Here is a 16844-nt window from a genome sequence, read left to right on the forward strand (position 1 = left end):
TTGAGTGTAGACCCTAATCACTATACCATGAAAATGACGGTGGTATCTACATAACTACTGTGTAAAGCACTGCATGGCAATTCAAACAGTTACAATGGTAAGAAAGGTGCCTTGAGATAATGTGGGAGATTACTGAATAGTGTAAGATTCATTTTAAGCCTTGAAACTAAACACTGTAATCTAGCAGAGTAGCTGGTGGAGGTATTGCTTTTGACAAAATATTATTTTTATTGCTTGAACCAGCCGGCCGCGGTGGTCTAGCGGTTCTAGGTGCTCAGTCCGGAACAGCGGGACTACTACGGTCGCAGGTTCGAATCCTGCCTCGGGCATGGATGTGTGTGATGTCCTTAGGTTAGTTAGGTTTAAGTAGCTCTAAGTTCTAGGGGACTGATGACCACAGATGTTAAGTCCCATAGTGCTCAGAGCCATTTGAACCATTGCTTGAACCAGCATTTTGTGGCTAGTTCAGGCTGTAATTAATAAGTTCGTTTATAAAAGATCGGTCACCTGTTTCTGGTGTAACTTCAGTACACTGTGCTCCATCCTTTGTTGTACCTCCCAAGATTTTTTTCTGGGTGGGATAAAACAAGATTATCCTTGAGATCTTTGATTAAAGTAATGGGTTGGAGATTCTTGTTACACCTGAATGATTGATATTAAATGCATCATGCAAAAGTTTGAACAGGGAAAGTTTCCAATTGTGTATACTGAAAGACTTTCCTTTGTGATATTTAAACTTCAGTTTTTCATTGTGTGATCCAGCTGCACAGAGGAGGGTGAGTTTGATTTTTAAAAAGTGAGGCTTTTTGTAAGAGTGCAGTTTTGTAGCGTTTAGCCTTATGTGCATGGTGGCATCGCTTATTAAAACTGTTACAGGCCAGCCAGAGTAGTGAAGTTCAGTGGTAAAACAAGATGAAATAACATTTTGAATGTCCTTAACAGCTGTCACTTATTCTTTTAGCAGTTGCTAAGCCACAATTGATGCTGAGTTTCTTACGGAAAATACTAGTCTTTCTGTGGGAATAAGGGCGCTGATGTCTGTATTGTTATAACATAATTTCTCTAATATTGTCATGCAAAATACAGGTTCTGTCAGGCCTGTCATGTTGCACATAGATCAGTCTGAAAAATGTAAATATTTTGCAATAAAGTGTGTTGGCTTAGAGACAGCAAATGAATTTGAAGTATATGGAAGTACTTCCCTAGGGTCTGCCTGTATTTTAAATGACACATTCATTTATGGTGGTGAATGCTGTTACATTGTTGCCAACCAGTCCAGATATGTGGATCTTTAATTGCTGAAGTAGGTTGGTTATTAGCATGTTCTGTGGATTGAAATTGTGGCTTCCTTGTTAAGAGATGGAGAGAGACAGTTTTACATTTACAGTACAGCTTGTCAGTGGTAAGTCATTATCCCTTCTTGTATTGTACTTAGGGATGTTACTATTTTCAAACTCTGTAGACAACAGTATAGGTGAAGGATAGATTGCTACACATTGTTAAAGATGACCCATTGAGTTACAGATAGGCACATTGAAAAGACTGTTGTACTTTGGCTCTTACACACACACACACACACACACACACACACACACACACACACACACACACAAAAAAAAAACTTATTACACCCTTCTGCACACCACTCATTTTTTTTTTTCAGACTGTGATACCAAGATCCATTACTGAATGGGAACTTCTCAGATTTTGGAGAGGAAAATGTCAATATTACCCACAACACAAAAGTTAGCTTAGAAATTTCACATCTGCAAAAGTCATTCAGTTTGTTCTCAGTACATACATCCGATAATTTAGGATACTGACTCAAAGTATTTACTGAGAGATGACTGCTTTGGGTCCCAGAGAAATGTAGGAACACTTAAGGCAGTACTTGACCACATGTCTTACCTTGAAATCTCGGTGGAAAACGGCAGATATGAACATAATTTGTAGATAAAGAAAGCTTTTGACACTCTTGATGGGACTACTCTTACTGAAATTTTGAAGACAGGGTTTTAATATAGGGATTGAAAGGTTTTTTATAACCTGTACATAAATCTGACTACTGCTCAACAGTTGAACTTGAAACAGCAGCAGTGGTTGAAGTGAATGGGGCAGGGTTTTGCCTATCACCAATTTTATTCAGTCTGTACATTCAGCCAACACTAAAGGAAACCATCTAGAAATTTGAACTGGGAGTTAAACTTGATGGAAAAGAGATAAAAATTTGTGGTTTGCGAATGGCATTGAAATTGTCAGGCTGCAAAGGATTTGTAAGTGTAGTTGAATGGAATGGAAAGTCTTCAAAGACAAAAGCAACCAAAGGCAATGAAGTGTAGTGGAATTACATGGTCCAGTCACATAAATGTGCCTGCCAGTGTTGGACATCAACATGCAATGTCCACTCAGACAACAGGTGACAGCACTATCAATGGAGAATATATAAAGCATGTGGGGGGGCACAGTGAAGGCATTGTCATAATGTGGAAACATAAATTTATCTCGTGTCTGAAACATTGGTTTTCAGATGGAGACAGAAGCATTTCTATAATGGCTTAGTAAACTATTCACATGCCTAAAAGATTAAAGTATACTGTGCATGACAAAATGGTGCTGTGCAAAACAAGTGCTGAGGCAACTGTGATGCATCACAGGCCATAGACAAAAGGTGTGAAAGACGGTTTCAGAGAGGTGTATGAGCAAATAGACGTAACCTGATGGTGCAGATGAATCCACGGGGGCTACCAGTAATGGCTCTCCTCAATGACTACTCAGCAAACATTGCTGCATATGGGCCTTAACAGCAGTTGCCTGGTTCATGCACACATACTTACTGTTGTTCATTGGTGACGAAGGCTGGAATTCGCACACTAATACTGCAACTGGATATCCACTGAGTGGCAACAGGTGGCCTTTTCAGATGAATCGTGTTTTATGCTCCAATGGACAGATGGCCATGGGTATGTGTGGTGTGAAACGTTTGAAAGCAAACACCCTGCAACGATCGTCAGAATGGTCCGGGCTGGAAGATGGAGCATTATGACCTGGGAAACATTTTCATGGCCGTCTCTGTGTGACATTCATTGTGGAAGGTGTGACAGATCAACACAAGTAGGCATCTATCCTTATGGACCTTGTTTGCTGCTATATGCAGTTTATTTTTCCATGGTATGATGGCATCTACCAGTGGGATAGTGCAGTATGCCACACTGCTCACAGTGTCTGCTTGTAGTTAAAAAGCACTATGAGTAGTTTACTGTACTCCCTGGCTGACTGGGTTTAAATCCAGTCAGAATTCTGAAAGCCATATCAGTTGGGTTATTTGTGCCATAAATCCTCAACTCAGAAACATGGTACAGTCGGCCATTGCTCAGCATGGTTCCAAAAATCTGTTGATAACTTCCAGAGCACTATTAACGCTCTTCCTGCCCATCTTGCAGAGGGCTGTGCCTATTCAGGCTTTTGACATGTGTATCAGGTGATGTTCAGGGAATTGAATTAGGAAACAAGGCACTAAGAGTGCAGCTATTTGGGCAGCACAGTAACTGATGGAGGATATACACTAACATGACAAGTCACAGGATATCCTGTTGGATCTCCTTTTGCCAGTTGTAAGAAACCGGCTCGACATGGTATGGGCTCAAGTCAAGCCATGCTACATCTAGTGTTGGTGGTGCAGGTTTTTTTCCATGAACTGACCTTTTGATTATGTCCCATAATTAGTTAATGGGATTCATGTCTGGCAATGCGGGTGGCTAAAACATTTGCTCGAATTGTGCAGGATGTTCTTCAAACCAGTCACGAGCAATTTTAGCTGGTTGTATGATGGTTTGTCATCCATAAAAATTACATTGTTTGGGAACATGAAGTCCATGAATGGTTGTAAATGGTCTCAATGTAGCTGAACATAAGCAGAGGACCCAGTCCATTCCATGTAAACAAAGCCCCACACCATTATGGAGCAAACACCACCTTGCATAGTGCCTTATTGACAACATGGGTCCATGGCTTTGTGGGATCTGCACCACACTCAAACCCAAACCCTACCATCAGCTATTACTGACTGAAAACAGGACTTGCCTGACCAGGCCACAGTTTTCTGGTCTTTTAGTGTGCAACTGATAAAGGTCACAAGCTTAAGAGGGCACTGCAGGTGATGTCAAGCTGTTAGCAAAGGCACTTATCAGTTGTCTGCTGCCATTGCCCATTAATGCCAAATTTCACTACAGTGTCCTAATGGATATGTTTGGCATATGTCCCATATTGATTTATGTGGTTATTTTGTGTAGTGCAGTGTTAGCATTGACTAATCTAAGCAAATGCTGCTACTCTCGGTCATTCAGTGAAGTGTCAGGAACTGCATTGTCCATAATGAGAGGTAATGCCTGAAATTTGAAATTCTTGACACATTCATGACACTGAGTCATGGAATGTTGAATTGTGTAACACATTCTGAAATGGAATGTCCCCAGTGTCTAATTCCAACTACCATTCAGTGTTCAAAGTCTGTTACTTCCCATTGTGCAGCCTTGATAGTCAGAAATGTTTTCACATGAATCACTTGAGTACAAATGACAGCTTCATCAATGCACTGCCCTTCCATACCTTGTTGACTAGATACTGCTGCATCTGTATATGTGCATATTGCTATCCCATGACTTTTGCCACCTTAGTGTAGAATGCATACTGGCTATGGCATTGGTGAAAGAAATTTTACATCTTTACACCTCTCTCTGTCTGTCTGTCTGTCTGTGTGTGTGTGTGTGTGTGTGTGTGTGTGTGTGATTTGGACAAATTTCAAGTAAACCTGGTACACATACCACTTAGTCTGTAAAGAAATGCAGTGGGAGTAGAAGTATCTACCTGTAAAAGGGGTGTGGTGAAAAGGAGTGTCCACAGTGTGCAAATACCCAAACTTTATTTATCCAGTGTTTGAGAATGAGTGTACGTAGGGACTTGCAAGTAATGTTACACACAATTTCAAACATTCACAACACTGGTGTGGCTGACAACTCCCACAAAGTGATGGAAGGATTGAAGTTCATCACCTACATTTTTGCTATTCATGCAGTAAAACTGCTGCATAAATAGATTTTGGTTACTTATTTACTACTGTATTCATACCACACTTTGCAGACAGTATTCACATATATTACTGGATGTACCTGCTAAATATCATTTTATGAAACACAGTTCTGGCAGTGCAACATTATAAACATTGAGCTGCATAAAGATGAAACTGCAGGGCAAAATTTGCTAGAGATACAGGCGGGAAAACTGCACAGATAAACTTCTCCTAAACCCCTGGATAGCTTTTAGCCAAACTCGGTAGAAATTACTTAAGTCTGGAAATAAATACTATGGAGCTAAGAACCAACAGTCTTTCTGAGGGGGTGGGATAATTAGGGTAGAGAACAGGAAGGAGGACATGGAGAGAAGGTGAGGGGCAAATGAGATAATAAAATTGGAATAAATACCTGGGCAACACAGCTTGCCTAATATAAATTTAAGTGCTAGGAAGTCTTCTCTGAAGATATTTGTCTGGAGTAGTCTTCTAGGGACGAGAATTGTGGAAGATAAACAGTTCAGACAAGAATAGAATACTTCTTTTGAAATGTTATAGAAGAATGCAAAAGATTAGATGGATAGAGCTAATAATTGACTTGGTGCTGCATTTAATCTCGGGGGAAAAACAGATTTATGGTACAATTTGAATAAAACAGAGGATCACTTAGAAAACATGCAGAGGCATCAAGGAATAGTCCATATGATAATGGAAGAGTGGGAGGTAAAGATAGACCCTGACATCAGTGTAATCAGATTCAAATGGATGCAGGTCGCAGTAATTAATCAGAGATAAAGGTGCTTGTACAGGATAGACCAACTTGGAGAGTTGAATAAAAGTTCTTGAACTAAAGACCAAGATGACAATACTACGTAATATTGTCCTATTTTGGAGTTACCCTCATTATTTCTAATAGTACAATGTAAATGTATTTTCAAAAGTTATCTAAGGAAATCTTCGGATTATAGGACAAGTAGAAGTTGGAAACAGAATACGGAAATCAAACTACTTTGTGAGAGCTTGTGCTGAAAGTTTTTCCAGCAGGTAAATACTGAAATTCTGCAGCAGCAAAATGTTGAATGCAGTGTTCAAAGTTGTCGAATTTTGAATTTAAACTTCGTAACAAGGGCACTGCTGCTAAAGATTTTTCTGTAAGAAACGTTCATTAACACTTCAGTGTGGTTGAACATACTGTGAATACCAAGTGAAGCAGACGGTTTTTGATTTTTAGTCAGTGAATTGTAGAGTTAAAGAAAAACAGATCTCTTGTCAGTGACATATACATGCCTGAAACATACGTAAACAATTATGGAAAGACGTCCGGGACTCAGTACGTGAAAGAGGCAGAATACTTCACTCGTTCTTACTATGTATGAATCTCGGTATGTTACCTTCATTTACCATTCCTGTTGCGGTCTCGTTTCCTGTAACTACGAACATTTTGCAGTTTCATTTGTACGTACATTTGAAGTGCCTTAAAGTTATTTCTGGTATCGGATCAAGAATCCATTTCAGTTATAGGGTAAAAAATTGGTTCGTTGCTGCCAAATGTACAGCATAGGACTCCCCCCCTCGCATTTTTTGGAGCGAGGGCTTCGAGGCAGGCGTAACAGGTGGTTGTCGCGCTTCAAAAACGATGAAGTCACGCCACAGCTGTGTCGCTATTGGCCAACGTCGCTGGGGCAGTTTTCTATTGGTGGAGCGGACGAAGCAAGGTCAGTCTCTTCCCGCGCCTGTGCACCCGGTTGATGTTCGGGTGGAACTCTTGCTCAGTTCTGGCCGAGCTTGTCTTCTGTGTGCACGTCTGAGTTCTAGAAAAACATGGTTGCCGGCGGAAAAGTGGTAAGCCATGTTTGCAGAAAGTTCATTCTCTCTCTCTCTCTCTCTCTCTCTCTCTCTCTCTCTTGTTTGTGTGTGTGTGTGTGTGTGTGTGTGTGTGTGTAGGGGAAAAGGGGGCGGGGCATCTCAAGTTTTTGCCGAACAATTAACAACGTCGTTGGTTTTCCTAGTTAGACTTGAGTTGCGAAGAACACCTTAAATAGTACAAAATAATTTCTCCTACTTTCATTGTCATCAGTCATTAGGCATCTACTACCAGATAGCGCGAAGCCTTCTCCAGACTACTGTATGCGTTATGAACGCTCTTTAGCTGTGTAACCATGTTGCACACAGTACGTGGGAGTTCCACAGTAATCAATTTTCTGGGCTCGCATCCTATTTCCGCAGTAAAAATTTACTGACAGCCTTTTAATTTTCCAGGTCCGTTACCTGGACGAAGAATTTAGACTTAAGTTTTGTTGTAAGCTTCCATTGTTAAATACGCAATGGAGATGTTGCCCACATCATCGTGCACCAATTATGTAGGTCAGACTTGGGGATACGTTGGTGTCAAATGTTGTAATTTTCTTTTCAGAACTTGTCATGTGTCGCTCTTCAATACCAGACATCGAAAACAGAGCTTTAAAATTTTGATTAACTGTAGGAAACACATCAGTTACTGTGTTCTGATTAGGACATAGTTCTTGAAAGGTTACTGTTTACTGGGGTTGTGGAAGTCTGTCTAGAGCATTAATTCTGTTTAAACATACAGTTCTGCTTGCTGAGAAGAAGTTATTCCGATAAACCTTTGCAGCGTTATTTTCAAAGTTTCTTGGGAGCTCATTTCAGGGAATGCATGGCACTTTAAATCTCGTAACGTCATAGGAAAAGAACAGAAACTTCCCGCTAGATTCCTTGCTGTATACTTTTTTCGAAAACATACTTTCCCAGACGAACGAGGTTGACATGTTAAAAATAGGGGCAGATCGCGTGTGGGGTGTGCCATTATAGGCGTAAAACTAACGTTAACCGTCATTCATTGGTAAAGTCATGTGGTTGAGTAATACTTCAGGATTCAAAGCATTATTCATCTTACGTAAAACGTGGTCGAGGTCGTCGTATGAGGTAACGAGGTCTAGGTTCAGGCGCGACACATGACGTCATTAGGAACGGCGAGCTACGAGAGGAGCACAAAGAAACTCGACGTGATCCGAAGAATTCCAGCTGTTGCCAGGTGATGGCTGGAGCCGCTTGTTGCGTTACCAGAGAATAAAATTTTAAGGGACGTTATTCAATTCGTGTCAAAATATTACTGTTTCAGTTGTTTCTTATTTGAACCTAATCCTGATGTAGGTCATGATCACAATCTCGATTGGTGGGCTTCACTTTGCAAGTGGTTCTGAGAGACTTAATTTTTGTGGTATTGCTGCATAATTAAACTTACACGTTACTGAACTTCAGTGCACTACTTCAGCGCTATCGTTTTCGGCTTGGTGGCACTCTTTTAAATAGGGGTAAATAGCCTTGGAGTGGAGCACTGTTCTGGATATTGGTGGGAATTTGAACCTGGTGGTTGCAGTGCGCAGTGTTTCCATTGACGTGAGACCCATTAACTGACGTGGACAGAATGAAGTACAATCCTCTACACTGGAAGGGAAACGGCAAATTTAATGCCAGTCATAAAAACAAGACCCTCACGGATCAGAAGTGTGCCAACTTATTCACTAGTTTCTCTTTAATTGCAACGTGACTGTTCCGAGAAGACTGGGATTTCGGAGTATAACAAAAGTGTACGTAGTATTATAACAGTAATCTGATTTTCGAAATATAGTGTATGCTGAAAGATCAGACGAGTAGATTGGATAACAGATGAGGTAAGACTGAATCGAACCAAGACGACACGAAATTTATGGAACAACTTCACTAAATGAAGGATTGGTTAAAAGATCACATGCTGAGGCAACACGGAATTGTCTGTTTGGTAACGAAAGTGTGGAACGTAAAAATTATAAAGATGCACCTAGACATGAATACTCAACAAGTTCAGATGGATGAAGAGAGCGTAATTAATCAAAGATTAAGATGCTTTACACAGAATATACCATCTTGGAGAGTTCAGTAAAACACTGTGGACTGAAAACCAAGACAACAAAATTATAGACACTGTAAAGGAGCAAAGGCTTGACTGCAGTAAGTAGATTCTGACGATTCCACATGCAGCCAGTATGTAAAGAAGAGATTCACAGCGATGGTCTAGACTTTCTGAAACAAAATATATGGTCATGTAGGTTAAGATCTCAGGTATCGCAGCCGGTCACACTGGTGGGCCCTCGTTTACGAGTAATTGAACAACAGTTTAGGAATCTTACGTGCTGCATGGTAACGTTAAACAGTCTGGTTCCTATAGTGTATATGATAATAGCGTCACATGCAGGACTTGTCGTTTCGAATCTCGTCAGGGCCAGCAAGATTTTTCATTTTAAATCTTTATCAAAATTACTTTCACCATTATTTTTATTCAGTTAATTGGTTTAAATGTAATTTATTTATATTCCTTTGTCACATTATTTTAATCGCCCTATGAACTTCATTTGTTTAAATTTTTTTACCGCTCTTTTTCCAGTCAGAATTTTTGTGAATATGAATGTAGCCATATTTATCTATTGTAATATTACATTATTTGAAAATTCCGATCTATCAATTACAAGACAAAATAATCTGTAGACCTTTCATTACCAGATGTTCAATTTTGTACATGGTAATTGTTGTAAAAATATTTAAGACAACCGAAAAACCTATTATACAATGGGCAAAATAACTCGGATGAAGATACAAATGAAAGAATGGTTTATAAGTAAAACGAAATTCGAGCAAAATGAGAAATACGTATAATGAACGCAATAACGTGGACGAAAGAACAGTGATAAAACAAACTTACTTCGTAATTGATATGCAAAATTAATTAAAAACGTACGAACAAAGATTTCAAGTAGAAACATAGCAAAAAAAAGAAAGCAAATGAAGTTGGTATTACTATTAAATTTGTGACATAGAAATGGAAATAAATTATTTCATTTCAATCAATTTTTTTAATAAAATGATCACTTAAAAATAAAATAGTTTACTGCACCTGATCACTCGATCGCATGACCTACATGTGAAGCAATTATCCTATCCATTACACCACGGAGCCAGACTGTATAGCCTAACTTTTTAATGTTGTTGAGAATCACGCAAAATTCCGAATTTTTTCGTCAATTACTCGGAAACTAGGGCCACCAGGGTGAACGGGTGCAGTGTGCAATACGTGGTATCCTAACCTACATAATCATATAGAAGGTTTCAAGTCGATCCTACCACCGCAGACCTCTCCTTAGTAAGACTGTAGTAGGTAGTAGTAGTAGTAGTAGTAGTATGGAATATCCCATCAAATGTACATGATTAAGAACTCTTTGCAAGCTCTAGAAGGGTACAGTTGGTTTAGTATGTGTGATACCCAGCTGTATTTAAAGCAAGTTTCCTTATTGCTTCCAAGTATTGGACTGCGCCGAAAAGCTGCGACCAGTTAATATTAACATAAACGATTGCAAAGGGAGAAAGTCGTTTCGTTAACTGTTTCTTCAGGAACTGTATTGTTACTAACATACTGTCTTCTGCGGTGCTAGTTTGTCCCAAACAGCCTTGGCTGAGCGAAACACAAAGGAAAAATGAAGGTATCCTGCGAAGATGAGAATTCTTGGAAGGGCATTTCGCATGTTTTTCTCCACGTTGTCAAGTGAAGGCCGACGGCTAGAAGGCATCCATCTGTGCCGCATTCGGATGAGTTAAACAGCCACTTAATATACTAGTCTTAACAAAACGTTTGTACTTCTCGTCGCAGGTGAAAATGTTAGTGCCGATTGTCGTGCATTGAAACAGCTGCCAAATCAGTTCCGTACGATATACAGATGTCTCTTATCTGCAGCAGTTCGGACTAGCCGTCTGTCATAAATTCGGATGTTGTTGTCAGCAAAAGGGCAAACGAAGCTACCAGTCACGTCATAAAATGCCTTTGAGCTGGAGTTAATTCATGGACCAAAGCTGGAGCCGCCTTACTGTTTGTCCGTGCGTCGTATGACTGCTTCCGCCTGACGTCCTTAAGCAGCTTGCGTAAGAACATAGCTTCGACGGTGTGGATAATTCCCCAGTGTCGAAAGAGATCCTCAACGTCCTTAGTCAGGCTGCTTTGACTCTGAACCGAGTAAACTCTCTAGTCTTGCCGTGCGGCGAAAGCAGTTTTCGAAAGCGGTCGTTTTAACCACCGTCTTCCTAACTAATAATAATGCCACGGAGCTAATTCTAAGAAAAAAGGTATGAAGATGAAGATGGTGCTCAGGGATCACTGAGAAAAGGCAGTGCTAGAAAAAATGCAGCGATTAATTGTGCGCCTCCGGGTGTCTTCATATAATTCTGTTCTGTACCGTGTTCAAGGACTCCAGCAAGAATAAAGTTTTTATATATTTTTTGTGAAAGCCAAAACCGCTTGATTTAAGACCTTTATTGCAATTACTAGTTTCGTTGACAATTTGAGACCAGTGTAAATACGAGGATTGGAACGTCAATAGTGGCAACTATTTACAGCTCGTACGAACTAGATCCTCCCCCCATGAACCATGGACCTTGCCGTTGGTGGGGAGGCTTGCGTGCCTCAACGATACAGATAGCCGTACCGTAGGTGCAACCACAACGGAGGGGTATCTGTTGAGAGGCCAGACAAACGTGTGGTTCCTGAAGAGGGGCAGCAGCCTTTTCAGTAGTTGCAGGGGCAACAGTCTGGATGATTGACTGATCTGGCCTTTTAACATTAACCAAAACAGCCTTGCTGTTGTGGTACTGCGAACGGCTGAAAGCAAAGGGGAAACTACAGCCGTAATTTTTCCCGAGGGCATGCAGCTTTACTGTATGGTTAAATGATGATGGCGTCCTCTTGGGTAAAATATTCCGGAGGTAAAATAGTCCCCCATTCGGATCTCCGGGCGGGGACTACTCAAGAGGACGTCGTTATCAGGAGAAATAAAACTGGCATTCTACGGATCGGAGCGTGGAATGTCAGATCCCTTAATCGGGCAGGTAGGTTAGAAAATTTAAAAAGGGAAATGGATAGGTTGAAGTTAGATATAGTGGGAATTAGTGAAGTTCGGTGGCAGGAGGAACAAGACTTCTGGTCAGGTGAATACAGGGTTATAAACACAAAATCAAATAGGGGTAATGCAGGAGTAGGTTTAATAATGAATAGGAAAATAGGAATGCGGGTAAGCTACTACAAACAGCATAGTGAACGCATTATTGTGGCCAAGATAGATACGAAGCCCACGCCTACTACAGTAGTACAAGTTTATATGCCAACTAGCTCTGCAGATGACGAAGAAATTGAAGAAATGTATGATGAGATAAAAGAAATTATTCAGGTATTGAAGGGAGACGAAAATTTAATAGTCATGGGTGACTGGAATTCGACAGTAGGAAAATGGAGAGAAGGAAACTTAGTAGGTGAATATGGATTGGGGCTAAGAAATGAAAGAGGAAGCCGTCTGTTAGAATTTTGCACAGAGCATAACTTAATCATAGCTAACACTTGGTTCAAGAATCATAAAAGAAGGTTGTATACATGGAAGAATCCTGGAGATACAAGGTATCAGATTATATAATGGTAAGACAGAGGTTTAGGGACCAGGTTTTAAATTGTAAGACATTTCCAGGAGCAGATGTGGACTCTGACCACGATCTATTGGTTATGAACTGTAGATTAAAACTGAAGAAATTGCAAAAAGGTGGGAATTTAAGGAGATGGTACCTGGACAAACGGACTAAACCAGAGGTTGTACAGAGTTTCAGGGACAGCATAAGGGAACAATTGACATGAATGGGGGAAAGAAATACAGTAGAAGAAGAATGGGTAGCTTTGAGGGATGAAGTAGTGAAGGCAGCAGAGGATCAAGTAGGTAAAAAGACGAAGGCTAGTAGAAACTATTGGGTAACAGAAGAAATATTGAGTTTAATTGATGAAAGGAGAAAACATAAAAATGCAGTAAATGAAGCAGGCAAAAAGGAATACAAACGTCTCAAAAACGAGATCGACAGGAAGTGCAAAATGGCTAAGCAGGGATGGCTAGAGGACAAATGTAAGGATGTAGAGGCTTCTCTCACTAGGGGTAAGATAAAGCCTACAGGAAAATTAGAGACCTTTCGAGAAAAGAGAGCCACTTGTATGAATATCAAGAGCTCAGATGGAAACCCAGTTGTAAGCAAAGAGGGGAAAGCAGAAAGGTGGAAGGAGTATATAGAGGGTGTATACAAGGGCGATGTACTTGAGGACAATATTATGGAAATGGAAGAGGATGTAGATGAAGATGAAATGGGAGATACGATACTGCGTGAAGAGTTTGACAGAGCACTGAAAAACCTGAGTCGAAACAAGGCCCCTGGAGTAGACAACATTCCATTAGAACTACTGACGGCCTTGGGAGAGCCAGTCCTGACAAAACTCTACCATCTGGTGAGCAAGATGTACGAGACAGGCGAAATACCCTCAGACTTCAAGAAGAATATAATAATTCCAATCCCAAAGAAAGCAGGTGTCGACAGATGTGGATATTACTGAACTATCAGTTTAATAAGCCACAGCTGCAAAATACTAACACGAATTATTTACAGACGAATGGAAAAACTGGTAGAAGCCGACCTCTGCGAAGATCAGTTTGGATTCCGTAGAAATATTGGAACACGTGAGGCAATACGACCTTACGACTTATCTTAGAAGAAAGATTAAGGAAAGGTAAACCTACGTTTCTAGCATTTGTAGACTTAGAGAAAGCATTTGACAATGTTGACTGGAATACTCTCTTTCAAATTCTAAAGGTGGCAGGGGTAAAATACAGGGAGCGAAAGGCTATTTACAACTTGCACAGAAACCAGATGGCAGTTATAAGAGTCGAGGGGCATGAAAGGGAAGCAGTGGTTGGGAAAGGAGTGAGACAGGGTTGTAGCCTCTCCCCGATGTTATTCAATCTGTATATTGAGCAAGCAGTAAAGGAAACAAAGAAAAGTTCGGAGTAGGTATTAAAATCCATGGAGAAGAAATAAAAACTTTGAGGTTCGCCGATGACATTGTAATTCTTGGACTTGGAAGGACTTGGAAGAGAAGTTGAACGGAATGGACAGTGTCTTGAAAGGAGGATATAAGATGAACATCAACAAAAGCAAAACAAGGATAATGGAATGTAGTCGAATTAGGTCGAGTGATGCTGAGGGAATTAGATTAGGAAATGACACTTAAAGTAGTAAAGAAGTTTTGCTACTTCGGGAGCAAAATAGCTGATGATGGTCGAAGTAGAGAGGATATAAAATGTAGACTGGCAATGGCAAGGAAAGCGTTTCTGAAGAACAGAAATTTAACATCGAGTATAGATTTACGTGTCAGGAAGTCATTTCTGAAAGTATTTGTATGGATTGTAGCCATGTATGGAAGTGTAACGTGGACTATAAATAGTTTGGACAAGAAGATAGTAGAAGCTTTCGAAATGTGGTGCTACAGAAGAATGTTGAAGATTAGGTGGGTAGATCACGTAACTAATGAGGTATTGAATAGGATTGGGGAGAAGAGAAGTTAGTGGCACAAATTGACTAGAAGGGATCGGTTGGTAGGACATATCCTGAGGCATCAAGGGATCACAAATTTAGCATTGCAGGGCAGCATGGAGGGTAAAAATCGTAGAGGGAGACCAAGAGATGAATACACTAAGCAGATTCAGAAGGATGTAGGTTGCAGTAGGTACTGGGAGATGGAGCTTGCACAGGATAGATTAGCATGGAGAGCTGCATCAAACCAGTCTCAGGACTGTAGACCACAACACACGAAATAGATACGTGTTTCTAAATTTTACTGATATTCCGAGTAGTCAACAGAATTGTGTATATCCCGTTGCCTGCGATGTGGAAGTCGTAGGATACTCTTAGTAGTGCCAGTTGCGTAGACAGTTCGAGCGGCGCGGTCTATTGCCCGACGAATTTGCAGCAGTTCTGAAGCGAATGCCGTGAAGTGTTTCCTTCCGTTTGGAAATAGAGTTGAACACATGAGGGCTTACGTCAGGGGATTGCAGTAGGTGGTATAGCACTTAGCAGCCCCATCAGTCCAACAAATCAGTAACAGCTTGCACTGTACGTGCTTGATCATTGTCCTGAAAAATGGTCAGGTTCTGCACGAAGTGTCATCACTTCTGTTTCTGTGCTGTTCATTTTTGGAACACAACCTATGACCAGCTTAGAGACAGAAGTGAAGGTACTTTCTGCAGGACCTGACCGTCATGCTAAAGCACGTATTGTGCAAGCTGTTACTGATGTGTTGGACTGATGGGGCTGCTAAGTGCTGAACCACCTACTGCACTCCCCTGACGTAAACGCTCGTGACTTCAACTCGATTTCTAAACTGAAGTAAATACTTCACGGTATTCGCTTCAGAACCACTATAAATTCGTCGGGCAGTAGACCGCGCCGCTCGAACTGTCTACGCAACTGGCACTGCTAAGAGTATCCTAAGACGTCTACATCGTTGGCAACGGGCTATACACAATTCTGGTGACTACTTTGAAGGTCAGTAGAATTTTGAAACGTGTATCTATTTTGTACGAGCTGTAAATAAATAGTTGCCACTACTAAAGTTCCAACCTTCGTACATTACACTCCATACTTCATTCTCAATGTCGACACAGGTATGTGAACATTAACGCGAAGCGTTACGCCAAGCTGAAGATAACAGCACGATTTTGTCGAAACTAGTAATTGGAATAAGTCTTAAAATCAAGCCGTCTTGGCTTTCGCAAAATACAGGTCGCCCCCAACAAAATGCGGAAGTTGATACTAGGCCTATATAAGGCTGAAGTACTGTTGGTGTCGCACCGCTATAGCAGGTGTTATTAGGTGAAACACATTCTCTCAGCGTTTTCCAGTTCTGGTGAATGAGATGGCTGACGAGATCTTAATAAACTTAGTGCCGGATCCCGAGCTTTGGTCAGATTGAAACGTCCTACCTTTATTTGGGTTTGCGATGTCATAATTTCGATGTACCCTACACTGCCGCAGAATTTTGGCGTTTGAACTTCGAAACTATCCCGGTATTTCATTCGATGAGTATAGTCAAGGCAATATTTGGCGACAGCTAGTTATCTTGGTCGTAAGTATCCCTCAAGCTAGGCATGCCACATTGGCACGGAATAGAGGCACTGAGTGAGGAAAGTGGGAATAGATTGTCACGAATCGCTGGTGACATGCAATACGCAGTCACCGGAAGTGAGCGGACATCGAGTCGGGTGTTTAATGAGAACGAGTAACTGTCTGCTGAAAGTTAACGATATACACGCAAGATAATGTGCGCAACAGATTGACATCATGGATGACTGAAGGCTAAATGTGAACAAGACTGTTGATAAGGTGGATGAATGTTCCTACCTAGGAAGTATAACGAGGAAGGAAAATGTAAGAATGACGTAATCGCAATAATTGTGAGAAGCAGGAGGTTTTTAAAGATACATTTGCTAACGTCCAGAACAAGAGATATTTCAAATCTTTAAAAAGTGATGTTAAAAGACTAGGTAAAAGTCTTTGATGGAGTAAGAAATGGGGGCTTCCTTCGAGAAACAATTACTAACAAAGAACTTCATGAAATAGGGAAAATAGTTTGGAGTCGTTGCTGAAAAGTAGTTGAAGGGGTGGGGGGAAGAAAAGAATTGCAGCAGCAGGGCTAGGTAAATGTATGACGCAGATATTCGATGATTTGGAGTAAAACTGTTACGTTGAAAATGAGACATCGAGCGATATGAATAAAAAACGGCATTAGACCAAACTTGAGGTTGATGAGCGAAGCAACCATCTGGCAGTTGCGGCAACATGTAACGTACGAGTCTGTCCACGATGTATCAAGCGTTAG

At 40.8% G+C, this 16844-nt stretch overlaps 1 protein-coding gene across 2 annotated transcripts in view; it reads left to right on the forward strand.

Moving 5' to 3' along the window:
• Nucleotides 1-16844, forward strand: part of LOC126415727 (moesin/ezrin/radixin homolog 1) — a 96778-nt gene that overhangs the window by 5744 nt on the left and 74190 nt on the right. Inside the window, exon 1 of one of the 2 annotated variants that reach the window (XM_050083452.1) lies at nt 6785-6907. The exons of the other annotated variant lie outside the window; for it this stretch is intronic. Within the exon in view, the coding sequence (XP_049939409.1) occupies nt 6887-6907 (21 nt within the window). The 5' untranslated portion in view covers nt 6785-6886. Of the gene's footprint in view, nt 1-6784; nt 6908-16844 lie in introns of those variants that run through there. 2 annotated transcript variants of the gene reach the window in all.

The sequence above is a fragment of the Schistocerca serialis genome, chromosome 1 (assembly GCF_023864345.2).
Source record: "Schistocerca serialis cubense isolate TAMUIC-IGC-003099 chromosome 1, iqSchSeri2.2, whole genome shotgun sequence".
NCBI lineage: Eukaryota > Metazoa > Arthropoda > Insecta > Orthoptera > Acrididae > Schistocerca > Schistocerca serialis.